This window comes from Pleurodeles waltl, chromosome 11, assembly GCF_031143425.1.
Source record: "Pleurodeles waltl isolate 20211129_DDA chromosome 11, aPleWal1.hap1.20221129, whole genome shotgun sequence".
NCBI classification, from domain to species: domain Eukaryota; kingdom Metazoa; phylum Chordata; class Amphibia; order Caudata; family Salamandridae; genus Pleurodeles; species Pleurodeles waltl.
The window spans coordinates 698523584-698538835 of record NC_090450.1 but is presented as its reverse complement, the minus strand read 5'-3'; the positions used below and the strand labels follow the sequence as shown (position 1 = coordinate 698538835).

General features: G+C 41.5%; 1 protein-coding gene across 1 annotated transcript in view; it reads left to right on the top strand.

Moving 5' to 3' along the window:
* The window catches only part of DDX56 (DEAD-box helicase 56), a 125008-nt gene that overhangs the window by 44354 nt on the left and 65402 nt on the right, over window positions 1–15252 (top strand). The window contains exons 4-6 of the mRNA XM_069214263.1: window positions 2360–2530; window positions 5544–5634; window positions 6223–6464. Of these exons, the coding sequence (XP_069070364.1) occupies window positions 2360–2530; window positions 5544–5634; window positions 6223–6464 (504 nt within the window). The remainder of the gene's footprint in view (window positions 1–2359; window positions 2531–5543; window positions 5635–6222; window positions 6465–15252) is intronic.

Below are 15252 nucleotides of genomic sequence, written 5' to 3'. Positions count from 1 at the left end.
AAGCATGCAAAGAGAATCTAGGAGCGGAGGAAGATGCAAGGCCGTTCTGAGCCCTGTCTACTGTACAGAAATGAAGATCTTTTTTCCCTTCATGTTGTCCTCTGCCGGTCTTTATTTGCATTCACACTGTTGTAGCTGAGGCCCACATTTTCCTTAAACATTTTTTAAAATTATTTGTATTATTTGATTATATACAACAACCTAATATATAATCCTGTTCATCACAGCTCAAAACAAAATAGGCGAACAAGGGACGGGTAGAAATAACCACTTTGCACCATCACAAAATCCCCACCGCTCAATAACTACTTTTTGATTTGAGGGGGTTCAAAGTGGGCAGGAGGTGTTGTGATAATGCATTGCATATTTGTAAGTACCGAAAGAACAGAGTTATGCAGATTGTATTTGTCCAACGATTGTTTGAAGGACTTAATGCAACCATACAACCAGACATCACCAACATTAGATATACAAATAGCGTCCCAGGCTTTGAAGCCCTCCAACACAGCCATGTGAGGGTGCCAAAAACTGTGCCACAGCAATTTTTCATACGTAATGTGTTTAAACCACACATTATGTTTGAGTACCCTGTGCCAACACAAGAGTGTGACTCTAGAGGGCTCCAGAATTCCTTAAGCCTTACAACATCGCTTCAAGGGCTCTTGAGTGCAAATAATCTCATCTACTCTGTAGGCCGGGTTATTTTGGAAGACAAAAATCCAGTCCTTTATCACCACAAGTTTAGAGGCCCTATAGTATAAATAGATGCCTAGAATGCCCAGCACTCCATTGTGTGCAGCCTGGCTGCATTTGGTTAAAGAGACCCAAAGTTGAGCAGCTGCCCAACGGAACTTACTCAGTAAATAGGGACATGGCTACTATACCTAGACAGTTTTGGAGTTCATTTAGGAAGCAGGGTAACAACACCGTTTTGAACAGCTTGGAGTGACACTCTGTCTTCTTGAGCTATGATCCATCCACTCTGCAAAAAGAAGGGGGAAAGAGAGAGCATCCCTCTCTGGTGCCCTTTTAATCAAGAAAGGGATTACATCAATTTGTTAACTTCAACCCGGGCCCCAGATTCACGGTACAGTATACAATGTCATTTCAGGAATGGAAGGACCCAAGTTTGATTTATATAGAATTTGGAACATAATGTGGACCGACTAAATAGCATTCTCAGTCATTTAACACCAAGGCAGTTTCTTCTTTCATTTTCCCCATTTGAAACAAAATTACCTGTAGATGGTGGATGCAATCCCTGGTTGCAGCCTGGTGATTAAGCCATTCTGATGTGTGAACCAACAACTGAATAACTTTTGTCCAGCCATTTAGTCAATAACTTGGTCAGAATTTATGTTTCTGTATTTATTAAGGACATGTGGCGGTAAAAGGAACAGTCAGCTGGATCCCTCCCAGGTTTGAGGATCACCTCAATGGTGCTCGCTCTCCTATCATAGAGCATCCTACCCATCAACACCACCCTTCTATTTATGACAGTAGTTGAGGGTCTAACAGAGAGAGTAGCACTTGGAAAACCCTTCTTGAAACCTGTTTGTGCCAGGAGTGCAGCCAGTGGTCATTGAGGCAATTGCCACTTTAATTTCTTCCAGGTATATCGGGGTTTCATATCCACTCTTTGGGATGGGACCAACAAATGTAAGATGTATTTTTATTTATTTTTTTGCTACGAGGGAGGACGGTTCAGCTATAGGAGGGGGCCAGGCATTGAAATGGGCCATGTAATAGTTAGCAGAGACTTGTGGGATGTTCACTGCATCCAAGAATAGTGGAACGCCATATTGGCGGATGTGGAGAATTACTCGATGCTCGCTGAGACCCACACTTGAGGCTCTCAGTGAAACTTTTACAGAGCTTATACAGAAATTATTGGTGTTTCTGTTTGTCTTTGCTTTGTGTGGTAACCACGTTTTGTGTCTTATTAAACTAATCTTGAGGTGAACAGCAACATTTAACGTTGCAGTGTGCTGAAGCTGTGCTTGATATCAAGTTTTTGGACACAGAATGATTTTTCAGTAACCCAGGATACCAGACAAGCCAGGGCATGTCTGGTAATCTGAAAAAAGAGTCCTATATTCCAACCTTGTCTGACATATGACTCGCTCTCTCTATTACAGGAAATCTGTGAACATTTCTTATATGTGTGCTTTGCATTGCAGTTTTGCTGGCCATGAGGCACCTCATCAGATTGTGATGGGGTCTCGCTAGGAAGAACTAACAATCTTGCAACAGCTTGTCCCTTGTTCTCCGTTCATACTACAGTGCTGCTATGCATCAGTTTCTCTTTCCTTTTTAGGGACTCCTAAATTGAGCCAGTATTTCTTTTTGTCTTTTACAGGCCTGTTCTAATGGAGAAACCAGACATAGTAGTAGGTACTCCGTCCCGTATCCTTTCTCACCTGAAGCACCAGAACCTATGTTTGAAGGACTCACTGGAGATGCTGGTGATTGATGAGGCAGATTTACTATTCTCCTTCGGGTTTGAAGAGGATCTGAAAAGCCTGCTGTGGTGAGGTTATGTTGTTGGGGATGGACAGATGGCAAGAGAGAACTGACTGTGCTGTGTAACTATTCTTTGCATGTTACTGGTCTTGTGCTGGGTAGATGCACAAGCATTAAGAGACCATACATTTCTTGCCCCTGTTGAGGGTTTTTCCTTCCATGGGCACCTGGTGGAAAGCATCTGCATTACTTAGTATTGATGAATTATTCACAGTACCCCTCTTTAATATGGAGTATGTTATTAATTACAAACTTGAGTTATGAGATGAAACGTAATGTTAGAATGCATGTTTGTATGGTCTGGCTTGACAGTGCAGCTGTCACCAGACAATTATATCAGTATCACTAAAGAGGAACTTTGGCTGCACCCACATGTTGGAAGCCAGGATTAAATGTTTCGATTTGGCCGGAATATTGTGCTTCTACAAAAAAGTGCTGTGATAATTTTGTTTATTTATCCAGTGGTTTGAGCTCGAACTTTCAGGGGCACAGACATGACACTGTAATGCTACTAAAGTGCCTTAGATAACCAGATAGTTTATGGTGTTTTTCTCTGGCAGCAGCTCAGATGGAAGGAGGGCAGTCGTTGACCTACATGGATGTTTAGATCTGGCTTGACAGCGCAATTGTCACCCGACATTTTAATCTAGACCAATATTATTCTACAGTTCTTTGCTTCCACCCACATACGTAACATTCCCATTCTAGTTGTCTGGGAATGCTTCACATTACCATACAACAATCATTTAAAGCCAGACCAGTGCCAATGCTTGTTTCCATTTTTAACAGTTGTTGCAACATTTCTTAGTTTTTTCTTAATCTTTTCCCATCTTCTTTATTTTTAACCTCTCAAGCTACATCACAGAATTCCTTTCTACCAAGTCGTGTGTTTAAAATGTTCTTTCTTGAAACCACTACATGACCAGCTTACTGTGACCGTGCCTTGCTTTAATAGCCTCTTGCAAAATCACTAAATTTCCATAAAGGCCAGACCACCTCAAGGATCTGGGTTTCCATAGATGGATTAACTTCAAATAGATGCTGATTCCATTGTGCAAATCCTTCTCCATTAGAGGAGCATTGGTTTGTGGCTACGCAACCAACTTTGTCCCATGTATAGCTTTTTCCTGTATCTCAAAGCAAGACTAGTGTTCAGTTCTAAAACTCAATTTCAGACATTCTAAATTGTGTTAAGGTATTAATATATGGTAACTTAACATTTTTGTGGACTTAATACAAGCCTAAACTTCAAGTGATTGAAAGTCCAATGGCAGTGCCTGAAGTTAAGACATGTAAACCAGAGAGCCTTGCTCTATTGTCTTGTATGTCCTAAGAACATCTGTTTTTTTCTACTGATTGGTTATGTGAGTGGAAAGCAGAATCCACTTAAAATCTTGCACCTTGTGAGTGGTCTGGTGGGACATCCTGGGTCATTTGAGTCTGGCAGCAGTATGTAGGATTCTCTTAATTGTTGCTAGATAAGTGTCTTCGTGAGCATGGCTATAGTGCTGTTCAGGTTGGAGAGGACCAAAGCTTGTACAAGAATTGAGTGCCTGTGTCTGGAAGATAATTCCTTCTTTCTGAAAAGTCATGAAAGCAGTTTCCGGGCTTGAGCCGTTGCACCTGTGTTTGTATTGAAATTTGAGGTTTCTGTTGATGGAGAAATGGAGTGATATGACACTCTGTGAGTTTGGTTTCGAGTCTGCCAATCATCATAGTTAAGAGCAGTTTGCTGTTGGCGATGAGGATGAAATCAATGCTCAGGGAGGATCGGCCTTAAGTAAACTTTCACATCTAAGATTAGATGGTGTGTAGTTTGTCTTTCAGGCAATCGTGGTAGTTCAGACTTCCAAGTAGCACAGCATATTGTCAGTGTACTTGCCCATCTTGATGTTTGCATATGTTAAGAGATAAATACTTTAATGTAGTGGTAGCAGAATTGAAGCTTAAGGTACCATCCCTTCCAGGATGGTGTTTGCCATATCCCATTCTTTTAGAGGGGGTTTTCAGTATGCCTTCATGATCAACTCTAGAATGATGACAACAGATTAAGAGGATGTAAGGGTTGCTATTTTCGGTGCTTTATGTCTGTAGTGCACTGTTGTCAGAATCCTTACTGATAATAAAGAATAAAGTTCCTATGATTGAGTTGATTGTGCAGATGGAAAACAACTTTAAAGCAGTATTTCACAGAAATGGCAAATGAGAGGTCAGATGGTTGTTGACGATGACGTTAGACATTCTAAAGCATCATGAAGATGAAGGTGCATTAAATTAGGGAGGCATTTGCTATATTAGGGATTGCTTGAGTGCTTCATTTGAGATGAGTTCACTGTTGAGGTAATAAATCCAAGAGGGTGAGAAGGATGAAGTGAATCTTTTGGGTGCGTGCAGAATAGTTGGTGTGTAATTTAGTTAATTAACGGTGTTCTTTCTGAATTTATCCTTTTTCTTTTTGAAAAATCCATTGGTGTTACACTTGTGTAGTATTGTATTCGTGAGTCTGTTGTGGGGTTGGTGCAAAGTTTGATGTCTTTTAAGAATGCCCTACTTCCATTGGTGTCTGTTAATCTTGGTGCTCTCACAGATATGTCTTTTTATCCTTTTTAATGATGGTTGTACCGGCTCAGAATGGTTACACCAGATGTACATGCCCGAGTTTGAGAAGAAACCTCCTGGCTAGCTATTCAAAGCAAAAGACCCTAAATGTAGTAACCACCACCAAGAATTATGTACTGTTCCACACTCAGAGAATGGTAAATAGTAGAACAGTGACCCTGGGTTTGCCCGGCCACCCTCTCTCTTATACCCAATCCTCCAAAGGCTCAAATACTCATATCCTCTTGTTTGTCCCCATTAGTTTACACATTTTCTGGTCTGCTGGATTCTACTTCTCTAAGAAAATGCATTCTGAGAACAAGTTCAATAAGCAGAAAAGGGAGAAGGGAGGGGCTGTGTTGGGCAAGCTACCCTTTTTCTCTTTTATTTGAGGTAGAATATAACCCTTTCTTGTTTTTCAGTCAATTCCCAAAGATCTACCAGGCTTTCCTCATGTCTGCCACCTTCAACGAGGATGTTCAAGCACTGAAGGCGCTTGTGCTGCACAACCCGGTGAGGGAATCCCTGTGCATGTCTCCTTCCTCTGTGTGTTAAAGAGCTTATAGGCACATGACTGTGCTTAATGGAGTATTTCGATCTCTGTTTAACTATTGTGTCTTTTTGGACTATGTGGTTGCACCTGCATGCTGTGTCCAATAGCTGTTTTGTAGCAAAGTAAAGAAATGGGGTTACTTTTTCTGAGCACACTAGTGCAGATTTTGTTGAGCTTAAACAAACTGAACCAGTGATTTTCAGACTGCACAGAGATCTCTGCAGCAGACATGTTGGTAGATTGCACATTTATATTTGGTTATTTTAGGACTTTGAAGCATGAGACATTGTTTTTTGAAGAACTGCTCAAAAAACAAAGAAATAGTGTTGTTTGATTGCATCTTTCTAGCATTTTATGGAGTACAGTTCTGGAAAGATGCGCCTCCTTCTGATTATTTTCTGGCACCATCTGAGAGCGTCTCTTCACTTGGAAGGCACATCCTAATAGATGAAAGTGCATAGTACTGACCAGCAAATTGCACCTTCCTTAGTTCTGCCACAGTATTCCAATATTGTCCTCATGCTTTTTTTTTTTTTATCCAACTCTAGGTGACATTGAAGTTGCAGGAGTCTCAGCTACCAGACAGTAAGCAGCTCACCCAGTACCAGATTCAGTGTGAGGAGGAAGACAAGTTCCTGCTGTTGTACACTCTGCTTAAGCTGTCACTGGTGCGAGGGAAAACCATTATCTTCGTCAATGCCATTGACCGTTGTTACCGTCTAAAGCTCTTCCTGGAGCAGTTTAGCATACCGGCATGTGTGCTCAATTCTGAGCTGCCTGTGCAGTCTCGGTGAGTCTCCTGTGCAGCCTGTACCTGCAAAATGCAGGCACTAGCTGATGTTAGAAACTAAAGGTTGTGTTTACTAGAAATGTCTGTTTATCTTTACAGCAAGAGCAGCTTCTACAAACATTTTACTAGGAATGTCATTATCGTATGGAAGGTTAACTCATGAAAATGTTTTTGTAATGGAAAACGTTCTCATAATAATGTCTTCGTAGTGAAATAAATTATTGTAAGAATGTTATTATTGTAGTAGGTCTTTCAAAAAAGGCCCTGATAGTAGAAGAGGATTTTATAGGAATGACATGTGAGGACAGATATTTTTTAATGTACATTTGTCTAGTGAAAGACGGTGTTATTAGAATGTCCTTTACATGAATAATGGTTCTCAAAAAATGCTCTTGAATTTTCTGCCAGTGGATGATATTCCTATAAGGAGGATATTCTATCAGAAGACTTTCTTACAGTAATGGCATCTTACCTGTAAATATTATTAAAACAAAAGGCTGACATTTAATGAAACCTCCTTATGACAAAAACCTTTCTACAGTGGCAACAGTTTCCTTTACTTTCAGCCACAGCTAAATTCCCAAGAGGGTGCGTCTGAGCAGAATGTCTCTAGAATTGGAGCAGGCCATGTATTGTGAATCAGTTATTACTGAACAATGAAATCCCGGGTGCTGAGATGATGTTTGAACTCTAAACTTCTACTGTATACAAGTGCTACAGTTTACATTTTTTTGTCTCCTTTATATTCATCCATGAGTCTTATTTGCATTTGCCTGGTACCAGAAAAGAATTATAATAATCACTAATAGCAGAATTAAACACAGAGCAGTATTTGACATCTAAAGCACTGCAGAGGTTGGCTTTTTTATTTTGTATCATGAAGAAGCTATTTTTATAGACTATCTTAATCCCAATCCCTAGTGTAAGTAAGGATCCCTTTTTGTAAGATAACCCATTTTAGTTTTTGGACTAACACTGCTGTGTGTTTTTTTTTTTTTTTTTTTAAAACTTTGTAGTGCACTGGGCCATTCACAATTGGCTAATTACCCAATTGGCAAATTTATAGTACTTCCCTAGCATACAGGGAGTGCAGAATTATTAGGCAAGTTGTATTTTTGAGGATTAATTTTATTATTGAACAACAACCATGTTCTCAATGAACCCAAAAAACTCATTAATATCAAAGCTGAATATTTTTGGAAGTAGTTTTTAGTTTTAGCTATGTTAGGAGGATATCTGTGTGTGCAGGTGACTATCACTGTGCATAATTATTAGGCAACTTAACAAAAAAAAATATATACCCATTTCAATTATTTATTATTACCAGTGAAACCAATATAACATCTCAACATTCACAAATATACATTTCTGACATTCAACAACAAAACAAAAACAAATCGGTGACCAATATAGCCACCTTTCTTTGCAAGGACACTCAAAAGCCTGCCATCCATGGATTCTGTCAGTGTTTTGATCTGTTCACCATCAACATTGCGTGCAGCAGCAACCACAGCCTCCCAGACACTGTTCAGAGAGGTGTACTGTTTTCCCTCCTTGTAAATCTCACATTTGATGATGGACCACAGGTTCTCAATGGGGTTCAGATCAGGTGAACAAGGAGGCCATGTCATTAGATTTCCTTCTTTTATACCCTTTCTTGCCAGCCACGCTGTGGAGTACTTGGACGCGTGTGATGGAGCATTGTCCTGCATGAAAATCATGTTTTTCTTGAAGGATGCAGACTTCTTCCTGTACCACTGCTTGAAGAAGGTGTCTTCCAGGAACTGGCAGTAGGACTGGGAGTTGAGCTTGACTCCATCCTCAACCCGAAAAGGCCCCACAAGCTCATCTTTGATGATACCAGCCCAAACCAGTACTCCACCTCCACCTTGCTGGCGTCTGAGTCGGACTGGAGCTCTCTGCCCTTTACCAATCCAGCCACAGGCCCATCCATCTGGCCCATCAAGACTCACTCTCAGTTCATCAGTCCATAAAACCTTAGAAAAATCAGTCTTGAGATATTTCTTGGCCCAGTCTTGACGTTTCTGCTTGTGTGTCTTGTTCAGTGGTGGTCGTCTTTCAGCCTTTCTTACCTTGGCCATGTCTCTGAGTATTGCACACCTTGTGCTTTTGGGCACTCCAGTGATGTTGCAGCTCTGAAATATGGCCAAACTGGTGGCAAGTGGCATCGTGGCAGCTGCACGCTTGACTTTTCTCAGTTCATGGGCAGTTATTTTGCGCCTTGGTTTTTCCACACGCTTCTTGCGACCCTGTTGACTATTTTGAATGAAACGCTTGATTGTTCGATGATCACGCTTCAGAAGCTTTGCAATTTTAAGAGTGCTGCATCCCTCTGCAAGATATCTCACTATTTTTGACTTTTCTGAGCCTGTCAAGTCCTTCTTTTGACCCATTTTGCCAAAGGAAAGGAAGTTGCCTAATAATTATGCACACCTGATACTGGGTGTTGATGTCATTAGACCACACCCCTTCTCATTACAGAGATGCACATCACCTAATATGCTTAATTGGTAGTAGGCTTTCGAGCCTATACAGCTTGGAGTAAGACAACATGCATAAAGAGGATGATGTGGTCAAAATACTCATTTGCCTAATAATTCTGCACTCCCTGTATGGTACAAGAGGTAACCGGGGGTAGTAAGTTATATGTCACTACTGGACTGTAGCACTTAATTGTGCCACCACTGCAGTGACAAGGTGAAAACATGACCCTAGGCCTGCTACTGCAGCCTAGTTAGGCGACCTTAAACCTGCTTGCTTGACATGACAAAACAAGCCCTTTTGCAAGGATAAAGCCTTCCTTTGTAATATTAGTAAGCCACCTCTAGGGGAAGGCCTTGATAACCCACCATGCAGGGTGCTTAATATTCAAACGAAGGGCATGTTTCATCTGTATTTATAGTCCTCCAAGAGTGAAGGCAGGAAATTGATGTTTTCACTGTAGCAAGGCTGGTTGTCCTATTGGCTAACATGGAGTTTCACTAGCCACCCCGCTAAGTGCTAAATCCTGTTTGGGACCCACACAGATACTCCAAGGTATCCAATTAGTTGTTACATTAAACCCAACTCATTGCCAGTATTGAATTTCAGGTAACGTTTTATAGGAATGTGACTTTAGAAAGCCACCACTTTATTGCCCAAAACTTTGGTAGCCTTTCCTGTTGGTCTGCAGCAGTTGTCACCCGAGATAATTATCACCCCTAAGACCTCTTCCCCTTCCACAAGGGAGTGTGAAGCACTCCCCGGAACAGGAAACCAAGAGAATTGCCTAAAGCAGGTGGTGTGACCTACTCCAACAGGATGACTACCAGGTGGTGGCCAACATTTTTAAGTGAAGGAAATTGCAATCACACCTTCGCCTGCCCTCTCTTCCATAGAGGTAAAAACGTGTTGCAGAGCTGGTTTTCCAGGAGGCGTGGCTCGTTATGCTCGGTACACCCCTGTAGTCTGCCCAGGGCTCCTCACAGGGGAAGGTACTTTGTGTCCTCTCATTATCGAGGGGTATTTTTGGATTGTTTGAGGGTAAAACTCCCAGGAAGTGATTTAAAGTGGGGAGGGTAGCCCTGTGGATCTATTGTCCCATTGGCTAGCGGATCCTCTCTCGCTCTCCCACAAACAAGTCAAATGGTGTGAAAGTGGCACCCCAGAAGCTCAGTAGTCCATACTAGACTGGAAAGAAGTCTGAAGGACTGCCCTGCAGCTCCTTGGACTCAGCAAAGTGAGGTTGTACCAAAAACTGGACTGCACAGCTGACGGTGAGGACCATGCAGAGAGAGGAATGAGCCTGCAGTGCCCAGTTGTGGAAGTGTTGTCTATGTGTGCCAGAAAAGAGGACGTGACTCCAGGAACCAGTTGGACAGACTCCCTGTTCAAATCCAGGGCCACAAAATCCGAAGGAACATTGCACTGGTGAGAAACTGGCTGACGATGAGCCTGCAAGAAAGACCTGTGTACAACCACTGAAGATTGCTGTAACTGAAGACCATTTGACCCAGTGGCAACTGGACCTTTGCTGGAACTCACTGAGATGAAGATGGTAGTAGCTCCAGAGTCCGGAAACGACCCCTGAAGTTTGTGGACCCCAGGGTGGCACCAGGAAAAGTCTCTGCATCTCTTCCACAATGCCAGCATCTTCAATATCCTTAGCATCTCAGCATCCTGCATCTGCAACATCATGCCCACTTCTTAGCTGTCACCCCGGTTCTGGTGAAATCTCTTGGGGCTCTGAGACAGCTGGACCCGACAGGTAACACTCTCCCTGGACCTAAATGGTCCCGGTGACTAGTTCCTGAACTATTGTAGCCAGTTCCAGAAATGATTGGTACTGGTACTAGCATGTAGGAATCTCAATAACAATTACAAAGATGTATTGGAACTTAAAATAACTTACTTACCTTTTAAAAAATAATATCTCCGGTTACCTCTATAGATTTTTGTAGCTTTGGTACCTAATTTAAGATAAAATGCAGTCTATTTTTATAAATTGGTGTTGGATTTTTATTGTGTTTCTTACTCACAAACTGTTCTGGTACGTCTAAATGCTTTGCACTTGTTCCTTTGACTAAGCCTGACTGCTCTGTGTCACAGCTAAACTGGAATGACCTAAAGGATTTATTTAAGAAACCTAACTGGACCTGGACCTTATTACATGGTGAGGTCTGACAACCAACCCATATAATAGTCCGCTTTCCTACACCTAGGATCAGCTGATATATATATATATTTTTTTTTAATTGTGCTTACTCTGTATAGTAAACCTGGACCTAGAATCCCTGTTTATTAAAGAGTTGATCCATTTTGTCTCTTATCTGTTTTAGAAAGCAATTCAGACATTAGTATTGTTTAGATTGTAGTATGCATCCAAGGTTGGTGCATGCAGTCTTTTTTTAATGGACAGAGTTGCACAAGTGTGATTAATCAAGCAATGTTAATAGATCCTCTTGTGGTAGCATACTTTTCATCCGAGAAACATTTTGAGATGTTTGTTATAGTTTTTGTGTAAATGGATGGATGAAAACGTATGCCCCACCCATTTCATACTATTTACTCCTATATGTGTTTAAAATTATCCTCCCTGACTAGGCATTAAAAGCTGAATATCTCATCTGTGGGGAAGGTGGGATAATAAAGGGAACTGTCATTTATTCTGTCGAGTGTACTTTGTGTATGTTTTCTTTATTTAAAGAATTGATTTTTTAATGATTATATGTTGATGTTTTATGTGTATCTTGACATTGGTTTGTTTTTGTTTCAGGCATTGTTTCACGTTAAAATATAAATTGCTTATAGCACATATTTTAGATTCACAGCTGGCGAGTATTTGCTAAATTGTTTATAGCATGTGTGGCTGTAGATGCACATGCTTGTTGTAAGTCCGCCAACTAGTGTTAATCGGCAAACACCTCCACCTCATACTAACATCCACAGTCACAAAATACACCGTCTGGGGATATTAGAAGGGCTCCTACAGAGGCAACAATGCAGGAGGAAACTGTAGAGGCGATTTCACTAAACCATCCGCCACTGCCACAAAACTTTGATTTACTTGGTTGTTTCCTGGAGCTCACCTCAACACCTCTAAACAATCCATCTTGCACCCATAGAGTGTCAGCAGATTATTGCTCAAAGAGGAAGTAAAAGCTCTTCTACTAAAGGGAGCAATAGAGCCTGTGACATTACAACAGCAGGGAACAGGAGGATACTCACTTTACTTCCTTATTCCCAAAAAGGATGGGTCCCTAAGGCTAATCCTAGACCTTAGACCCCTAATCATATACATTCACTGGTAGCATTTCCACATGGTCACTCTACAAGATGTCATTCCACTACTACAACAAGGCGACTTCATGGCCACACTGGATGTAAAGGCCTATTTTCACAGTCCAATTTACCCAGCACATCGACGGTACCTCAGATTTGCCCTAAATGGAAAACACAGTTAAAACTACTTCCTTTCCGGGTCACTACAGTACCAAGGGTCTTTACCAAATGTCTAGCTGTCGTAGCAGACAAAACATACACGTTTTTCCCTATCTGGACAACTGGCTAATCAAAGGCTTAAACTATCTGAGACGTTTTCAACACACCCAAGCTGCCATCAACTTACTTCATCAACTAGGTTTCACAGTCAATGCAGTCCGGTCCCACCTACAACCTCTCAAATACAACTTTACCTCAGAGCCATCCTCCACTCTCAATCGTAGATAGCTTACCTAAATACAGTAAGGATTCAGTCCTTTCAGACACTTCTCCCACAGTTTCAGCTTTATCTTTAGATAACAGTAAGAATAGGTATGCGCCTCCTAGTCACCATAGCCTCCTGTATAGTCATAGCACCTCATGCCAGACTCGATATGCACCCGTTGCAGGAATGCTTAGTGCATCAATTGTCTCAAGCGGAAGGTCAACTGGAAAATCCAGTTTTGCTCAGCTGTCGAGCTTACCACTCTCTGCAGTGGTGAAATACTAACAATCTTTTAAAAGGACGGCCTTTCCTAGACCCAGTTAACTAAGATGGTCATTGGACACCCAGCCAGACCCATTTCCATATCAATCACCTCAATCTGCTAGCTGTTCATCTAGAGCTGAGCCTCTCTGGCAAGGTTGTTCTCATCAAACCAGACAACACTACAACCATGTGCTATCTGCAAAAATGGCAGGCAGGGGATTTGGGTGGAACCAAGTCACCTCAACTATCTTATCTAGCTGAAACGATTTGGAGATGGGTTCTCAGGCACAACATCCACCTTTTACCGGAGTACATACAAGGAGTGGTCACCGACTTTGCATGTCTCCTTAGCAGGAAGCGGCAACAAGTCCAGGAGTGGTAGCTCCACCCACAAGACCTCCTCTCATTCTTCCAACATGAGGTCATCCAGGAATAGACCTCTTTGCTACAACAGAAAATGCCAAGTGCCCAGACTTTGTACCCAGGTTCCCACAGTCCAAGGGCAATGCACTGTGGATGAATTGGTCAGGGATATTTGCTTACGTTTTTACACCTCTTCCGCTGCTCCCGTTTGTGATTCACAAAATCCACAGACATCTTTAACCCTCGTCCTATTAGCTCCCACATGGGCAAAATAACCATGATTCACAACACTAATGTAACTCTCAGTAATCCCACTCCAGGTACTTCCCAGCTGGCAGAACCTTCTAACCCAATGCCAGGGAGCAGTAAGTAATCCCAACCCAAGGTGTCCCAATCTTGCAATTTGGCTCCTGAGGTCTTAGAAACTGGATACTTGAAACTACCTCAGCAGTGTATGGATATTCTTAAAGAAGCAAGAAGACCCATTGCTAGACCCTGTTATGCGGCAAAGTGGAAATGTTTCATTCAGCATTGCCATTCAAAACCTATTGACCTTCTCACAGTAGAACCAAAAGACATTGTCTGCTATTTACTTCACTTATATACCTGTGGGCTAGCGTTTCCTTCCATAAGGTTAAACCTAGCGGCAGTAGCAGCATATGTACAAAATGGAGAGCACACCTTTAAATTAAGAAACCCTGTGATCAAAGCTTTTTCAGAGGGCCTCAAACGAGTCATTCCACCTAGGGTACCCCCAACCCCTTCGTGGAATCTCAACATTGTGTTAACAAGGCTAATGGGTCCCCCTTTTGAACCTTTACACTCATGCCATCTCCAGTTTCTATCCTGGAAATACATTTTGCATTGCAGTAATGTCACTAAGCTGTCTCAGTGAGCTTAAGGCACTAACTTTAGAAGAACCTTTTTTCCAACTTCATAAAGACAAGGTAGTACTACGTACCAATCCTAAATTTCTCCCAAAGGTGGTTTTCCAGTTCTAGTTAATCAATCTATTGAGTTAACAGTATTCTTTCCAAAACCTGATTAAGTTGCAGAGAAAGCTTTACACACACTAGATGTAAACGAGCTCTTGTATTATATTGACAGAACACAATCGTTTAGGAAAACAATTATTTATTGTGTTCTATAAACCACACAAATGAAGAGGCATTTCTAAATCACGTATTTCCCGTTGGATTGTACAATGTATTCAAACTTGTTATGCCAAAGCCGAACAAACTCTACCTATCCCTCCAAAAGCTCACTCCACTTGTGAAGAGAGCTTCTATGGCTTTTTAAGGAATATACCAATAGCTGACATATGTAAGGCATTAACATGGACTACACTGCATACATTTGCACAGCATTACTGTGTAGATGTTATGACCAGACAACAAGCTAATGTGAATCAAGCGGTTTTAAGAACTTTATTTCAAACAAATGCAACCCACACAGAGAAGCCACCGCGTATGGAGGCAAACTGGTTTACAGTCTATGCTAAGCATGTGTATCTACAGCCACACATGCCTTCAGTGGAAAATGTTACTTACCCAGAAAGCATCTTTTTGTGGCATGTAGTGCTGTAAAATCACATGTTTCCACACTCCTCCCTGGATGCCTGTGTGGATTTCAATTATAAGTATATACACATTGCATTATCCTTCATGGTCACCTCACTAAGATACATCATCCTCACACTCCATCCTCACCCTCCAAGCGCAAAACAATGGAGTTGAGGACCATGCACATTGCAAGCAAGAAGAGAAGTCCACATGACTAGAAAGACTTCTTCGAAGAAAAACAACTTGCATACTTTCGAGGCCAATACTAAATCGTGGACATATGCTAAGCATATGAATCTACAGCACTAGATTTCACAAACAGATGCTTAATGAGTAAGTAACATTTTCCTTTCTCAAACACCCTGATAATAAGATTATTGAATATCATGGTCCT